We start from the raw sequence: 7,567 nt of genomic DNA, 5'->3' as shown, positions 1-7,567 counted from the left end.
TTAATTCCACTGACCATCGAAGCCCGATTCTTACCTTTTAAGAAACACGAAAGGCCCTCTGCTGCCAACAAGAAAAGGTATGAAGAGATTCGATCTCCTTGATGAATTCCCCTTGTAGGAGAACAACAACTTTTTTTTTGAGTGGTGGTAGGAGAGCAACAACTTGTAGGAATAAAGTGGTGTCATTTTAGGCCCAAGAGTGAACTGGACTAGAGTTTTCGTGTTCCCAATCGGGCCCAACAACTTGTAGGATTAAAGTAGTGTTGCTGCGAGGCCACGAGAGGTCAAAGACGGAGCGGCGGACTCTCCTGCAATACATACTCCGCCGCCGCCGCCGCCGCCGCTGCGATGCTTCTCTTCCACAAGCAACTGTTCTCGCTCCGTCTCCCAGCTTCACCCGTGATCTTCTCTCTCCGTCGGGCCCTCTTATCCACCTCGGCGGCCACCGACGCCCCGCCGGCCCCATTCGCCGTCGACAACTACCTCGTCACCACCTGCGGCCTCACACCGGAGCAAGCCCTCAAGGCCGCCAAGCACATCTCCCACTGTAAGTCCACCTCCAACGCCGACTCCGTCCTCGCCTACCTCGGCGGCCCCACCTTCCGCTTCTCCAAGGCCGACATCGCCCACGTCGTCGCCCGCGACCCGCGGATCCTCAACTGCAGCGTCGACAACACCCTCAAGGCCCGCGTCGCCACCTTTCGCGGCTATGGCCTCTCCGAGGACCACGTCCGGTCCTTCCTCCGCATGGCCCCTGGCGTCTTCCGCTCCATCAGCATCCAGGAGAAGCTCGGGTTCTGGTTGCACTTCCTGGGTTCGCCGGAGAAGTTCATCCGCATCCTCAAGCGCAACTACTACCTCCTCACGTCGGACCTCGAGCGTGTAGTCAAGCCCAACATCGCGGTGCTACTGGAGAGTGGGGTAAGTGCCGACGATATTGCCAAGATGTGCGTGCCAAACTCGAGATTGCTCACCAGCAGCCCCAAGACCGTGATGTCCATCCTGGAGCGTGCAGATAAGCTCGGCGTGCCTCGCGGTTCGCTTATGTTCAAGCAGGCAGTGACCACGACGACGGGCCTTGGGGCCGAGACGATGGCAGCCAAGCTCAAGCTCTTCGAGGAGATTCTTGGGTGGTCTGAGGCTGAGGTGACCAACGTGGTGAGGATAAACCCAACGCTGCTGAGGATCTCTGGGGAGAAGCTTCGCCGTGCTAAGGAGTTCCTGACCAAGGTGGTCGGTGTTGACACTAGGTACATCCTTACCAGGCCCTCAATCCTGATGTACAGCCTGAAGTGCCGACTGGTTCCTCGGCATTATGTGATGAAGGCGCTACAGGAGAAAGGATTGATTCAGAAAGATCAGAGCTTCTACACGATGATCACGCCTAGTGAGAAGACGTTTCAGCGCAGGCATATAGATGCTCATAGGCATGTTCTTCCAGGCCTTGCTGAAGCCTACGCAGCTGCTTGCCAAGGGAAACTGCCAACTGATGTTGCGGTATGAAGGATCCTGCTGTAGGTTCACATGTTTTGAATCTTCACTAACCATCTAAATGGCAGCAATGTTTCATTCTTATTACCACATTCGGATACTCCTGATGTGTACTCTGCAACTCGCTCTGCTAGCACCTGAATTCTGAAGATACTCCGCAATGTTTCATCATGGTTTAAGTGCATCATACATCGGTTACTAGAGTTGTGAGAAAGATTGTTGGCTCGTTGATTTTATTACTTGAACATGAAAAACTCAATGTTACAGGTTTATATATTCACCTAATCACCATTGCAGTTTTGCAGTCACTGCATGGGTGAGGGTGCGCTGTCCATCATACATAAATCTCAACCTTTTCCATTGTCGGCCTTTTGCTTCTGTGAACCAGGAATTTGTCTCTTAGCATTTTCTTCAGCTAGATCAGTTAGAATTTAATAAATGTAATCATTTTATGAGTACTGCATTACCTGCTACAGTAAATTGAGATGGAACAGATCATCCACCAAGTTCGGTTTGACAACCAATGTGAGTGCTGAATTTGATGCGTTTTGTTCGTTATGGTTGCTATGTTTTTGAGTTTTGACTTGTACTAAATCTTTGGGCTTATTTGAAACTCGGCTGCCTGAGAATTGACACTCTGACTATGTCGATGCTGATGGTGTGAGCTGAAGCTCCTCATAGGCCATAGCTGGTATGGTAAGTCGATAAGTTTCGCTGATCTGTTTACACATTTGAGATTGTTGCTTTGGAGTAGTCTGTCTTGGGAGAGTTTTCGCTGTAGTCGGCGTCGGCCACCGTGGTCAAGATGCTCCAGGAGGAAGGACTGATCCGCAAAGATCTGAGCTCCTGCACTGTGGGCTTGGTGGCCGGGGTTGATGGCAAATTGTGTTGATGCTGTTATATAACCACAACACAAGGGATGTTCTTCAGGGCGTGTGTACGGCTGCCTGGTGTGAAGGACGGGGAATCATGTTCTGTAATATCGCAGTGTTCTGAGTTTTTACTGATTTACAACTGTAATGGCATTTCACCCCGAATTCAGATACTCCCATGGCTTACCCTGAAACTCGCTTTGCCCGCATCCTGAATCCTGATTATTGCAATCGTCTCTAGTCAGTGCACTTTTGAGTATAACCTTTCAGGGCATATCCAACGCGGTGCCGCAAAACAGACTCCCTATCCGTCCGCGGATGAATGTATGACTTTTTTTTCCAGCTAGGAGAACAATTGTGTTCAAAAAAGCTAGAACAATTACTAGACCAATAAGGTTGAGTGAATGATGCATGACCTGTTGACGTATGTTGAGATGAACTACTAGATCATTGACTGAAACTAAACAAGGGCGGAATTTGGTACATTATGTTGATTGTTGTTCTGGTTCGACTAAAATTGTTTGGGCTGGTACTGAGAGCATTATTTTGCCCCCCATGCTCTATGATCCTGGAATAAAAAAAATCAAAAAGATATTCACAAGTTAAAAAATATTCTGTTTTTTCTATGTATCTGTAAAATGCTACTCCCTCTGTTCTGAAATACTTGTCGGGGAAATGGATAAAATTGAATGTATCTATAATTAAAATACGTCTAGGTTCATCCATTTCTCCGACAAGTATTTCGGGACGGAGGGAGTATTAAATAATATCAATAATAAGAATTTCTGGAGCCAAGACCTGCCGGAGAGGGGCACCTGGGTGGGCACAACCCACTAGGGCGTGCCCCCCTCTCCTGGCGCGCATAGGTGGGTTGTCCCCACCTGGTGGTTCCGCTGACCCTGAAACCAATGCTATAAAATCCTTTTTTTGGAGAAAAAATTATCGCGATCCACGATACGGAGCCGCCGCCACCTCCTGTTCTTCCTTGGGAGGCCAGATCTGGAGTCCTTTTGGGGCTCCGGAGAGGGGGATCTTCGTTCTTCGTCATCACCAACCCTTCTCCATCGCCAATTCCATGATGCTCCCCACCGGGAGTGAGTAATTCCTTCATAGGCTCACTGGTTGGTGAGGAGTTGGATGTGATTCATCATGTAGTCGAGTTAGTTTTGTTAGGGCTTGATCCCTAGTATTCACTATGTTCCTAGATTGATGTTGCTATGACTTTGCCATGCTTAATGCTTGTCACTTTGGGCCTGGGTGCCATGATTTCAGATATGAACTGTTTATGTTATCATCATTATATCCATGTTCTAGATACGATCTTGCAAGTTATAGTCACCTACTACGTGTTATGATCCGGTGACCCTGGAGTGACAATAACCGGGACTTCTTCCGGTGATTACCGTAGTTTGAGGAGTTCATGTATTCACTTTGTGTTAATGATTTGTTCCGGTTCTCTATTAAAAGGAGGCCTTAATATCCCTTAGTTTCCAATATGGACCCCGCTGCCACGGGAGGGTAGGACAAAAGATGTCATGCAAGTTCTTTTAATAAAGCACGTATGACTATTTATGGAATACATGCCTACATTATATCGATGAACTAGAGCTAGTGCCGAATCACCCTAGGTTATAACTGTCACATGATGAATATCAACCAACAAGTCACCGATCCAATGCCTACGAATTTATCTTATATTGTTTCTGCTAAGTTATTAGTGCTATCATCACTGTTACGCTTGATACAAAATTACTGCTATCATTGATACTGTTACTATTGCTGCTGTCACTACTATCAAAACTATCAAACTACTGTGCTACTGATTACTTGCTGCAGATAATTAATCTCCAGGTGTGGTTGAATTGACAACTCAGCTGCTAATACCTTCAAATATTCTTTGGCTCCCCTTGTGTCAAATCTATAAATTTGGGTTGAATACTCTACCCTTGAAAACTATTGCGACCCCCTATACACTACAAAAAAAAGACACATCCGTGACATTTTGGGCCGAACGAAATTTTTTTCTGTCATACATATGACACTTCTATGACGATAATTGTGACAAAACCCGGTATCATCATAGATGTGGTGGGCTCCTACTTCTATGACAAAAAATCATGACAGAAAATGGGCTTTTCGTCCTAGGCGGGCCGAAGATGCAGCTGCATGACATTCTTTGGGCCGTCCATGACGGAAAAAACCGTGGTAGAAGCGAGGGGGAGGAAAATTTCAGGGAGTTCCCGGTTACGGTGGGAGGTCGGGGGCCGAGCGATGCGCGTTTCTCTCATACACGTACGTGCGTGTGTGCGAGGCGTTGGCTCTAACTGAACCCGAGCGAGGCGTTGGGCTCTAACTGAACCCGAGCGATTGCACTACAGGCTACGTGTTACTGAACCTGAGAGATCGATCGATGGCTGTTAACTGAACCCGATCGAGCGATTCCTTCGCTACTACTGCTAACTGAAGCCGATCGATGCTGCCTCTGGATGAACAGTGAGCGTTGCGGGGGGGGGGGGGGGGGGGGTTGGATGAACAGTTCCCGGTGGGGGTGGATGATGAAGGAAATATGCCCTAGAGGCAATAATAAAGTTATTATTTATTTCCTTATATCATGGTAAATGTTTATTATTCATGCTAGAATTGTATTAACTGGAAACATAATACATGTGTGAATACATAGACACACAGTATGTCACTAGTATGCCTCTACTTGACTAGCTCGTTGATCAAAGATGTTTATGTTTCCTAACCATAGACATGAGTTGTCATTTGATTAACAGGATCACATCATTAGGATAATGATGTGATTGACTTGACCCATTCCGTTAGCATAGCACTTGATCATTTAGTTTGTTGCTATTGCTTTCTTCATGACTTATACATGTTCCTATCACTATGAGATTATGCAACTCCCGTTTACCGGAGGAACACTTTGTGTGCTACCAAACGTCACAACGTAACTGGGTGATTATAAAGGTGCTCTACAGGTGTCTCCGAAGGTACTTGTTGGGTTGGCGTATTTCAAGATTAGGATTTGTCACTCCGATTGTCGGAGAGGTATCTCTGGGCCCTCTCGGTAATACACATCACTCAAGCCTTGCAAGCATTGCAACTAATAAGTTAGTTGCGGGATGATGTATTACGGGACGAGTAAAGAGACTTGCCGGTAACGAGATTGAACTAGGTATTGGAATACCGACGATCGAATCTCGGGCAAGTAACATACCGATGACAAAGGGAACAACATATGTTGTTATGCGGTTTGACCGATAAAGATCTTCATAGAATGAACCAATATGAGCATCTAGGTTCCGCTATTGGTTATTGACCGGAGACGTGTTTCGGTCATGTCTACATAGTTCTCGAACCTATAGGGTCCGCACGCTTAAAGTTCGGTGACGATCATAATTAGTTTTTTTTTGTGTTTTGATGTACCAAAGGTTGTTCGGAGTCCCGGATGTGATCACGGACATGACGAGGAGTCTCTAAATGGTCGAGACATAAAGATTGATATATTGGAAGCCTATATTTGGATATCGGAATCGTTCTAGGTGAAATCGGGATTTTACCGGAGTACCGGGGGGTTACCGGAACCCCCTGGGGGTTAATGGGCATACATGGGCCCTAAGGGAGAAGAGGAGGGCCGGCCAGGGCAGGCCGCGCGCCCCCTCCCCCCTAGTCCGAATAGGACAAGGAGGGGGGGTGGGGCGGCGCCCCCCTTTCCTCTTTCCCCCTTCCCCTTTCCTTCTCCAACAAGGCAAGAGGGGGGAGTCCTACTCCCGGTGGGAGTAGGACTCCTCCAGGCGCACCCCTAGGGGCCGGCCGCACCTCCCACCTCCCTCCTTTATATATGGGGGCAGGGGGCACCCCATGACACACAAGTTGATCTTCGTGATCGTTCCTTAGCCCTGTGCGGTGCCCCCTTCCACCATATTCCACCTCAGTCATATCGTAGTGGTGCTTAGGCGAAGCCCTGCGTCGGTAGAACATCATCACCGTCATCACGCCGTTGTGCTGACGAAACTCTCTCTCAACATTCGGCTGGATCGGAGCTCGAGGGACGTCACCGAGTTGAACGTGTGCAGAAATCGGAGGTGCCGTACGTTTGGTACTTGGATCGGTCGGATCGGGAAGACGTACAACTACTTCCTCTATGTTGTGTCAACGCTTCCGTTGCTGGTCTACAAGGGTACGTAGACAACACTCTCCCCTCTCGTTGCTATGCATCACCATGATCTTGCGTGTGCGTAGGATTTTTTTTTGAAATTACTACGTTCCCCAACAGTGGTATCAGAGCCAGGTTTTATGCGTTGATGTTATTTGCACGAGTAGAACACAAGTGAGTTGTGGGCGATATAAGTCATACTGCTTACCAGCATGTCATACTTTGGTTCGGCGATATTTTTGGATGAAGCGGCCCGGACCGACATTACGCGTACGCTTACGCGAGACTGGTTCTACCGACGTGGTTTGCACATAGGTGGCTGGCGGGTGTCAGTTTCTCCAACTTTAGTTGAACCGAGTGTGGCTACTCTCGGTCCTTGAGAAGGTTAAAACAACACCAACTTGACAAACTATCGTTGTGGTTTTGATGCGTAGGTAAGAACGGTTCTTGCTAAGCCCGTAGCAGCCACATAAAACTTGCAACAACAAAGTAGATGACGTCTAACTTGTTTTTGCAGGGCATGTTGTGATGTGATATGGTCAAGACGTGATGAGACATAAGTTGTTGTATAAGATGATCATGTTTTGTTGAAGTTATCGGCAACTGGCAGAAGCCTTATGGTTGTCTCTTTATTGCATAAGATGTAAGCGCCAAATAATTGCTTTATAATTATCGCTATGCGATAGCAATAGTTGCAAGAGCAATAGTTGGCGAGACGACCATGTGACGACACATTGATATAGATCAAGATGATGGAGATCATGGTGTCATGCCGGTGATGATGGAAATCATGATGATGTTTTGGAGATGGAGATCAAAGGCACAAGATGATGATGGCCATATCATGTCACATATCTTGATTGCATGTGATGTTTATCTTTTATGCATCTTATCTTGCTTTAATTGACAGTAGCATTATAAGATGATCTCTCACTAAATTTCAAGATAAAAGTGTTCTCCCTGAGTATGCACCGTTCACAAAGTTCGTCATGCCCAGACACCACGTGATGATCGGGTGTGATAAGCTCTACGTCCATCT

At 47.2% G+C, this 7,567-nt stretch overlaps 1 protein-coding gene across 1 annotated transcript; it reads left to right on the top strand.

The window, feature by feature from the left end:
- Positions 1-244: 244 nt before the first annotated feature.
- Positions 245-2,044, top strand: LOC125514593 (transcription termination factor MTEF18, mitochondrial-like). The gene has a single exon (XM_048679930.2). It carries the CDS (start codon positions 349-351, stop codon positions 1,501-1,503), a length of 1,155 nt encoding a protein of 384 aa, XP_048535887.1. The 5' UTR covers positions 245-348; the 3' UTR covers positions 1,504-2,044.
- Positions 2,045-7,567: the final 5,523 nt, after the last annotated feature.

This window comes from Triticum urartu, chromosome 6A, assembly GCF_056163025.1.
Source record: "Triticum urartu cultivar PI428250 chromosome 6A, HENAU_Tu73, whole genome shotgun sequence".
Lineage (NCBI taxonomy): Eukaryota > Viridiplantae > Streptophyta > Magnoliopsida > Poales > Poaceae > Triticum > Triticum urartu.
The sequence above is the reverse complement of the archived record's forward strand: the minus strand, read 5'-3'. Positions and strand labels throughout refer to the sequence as shown.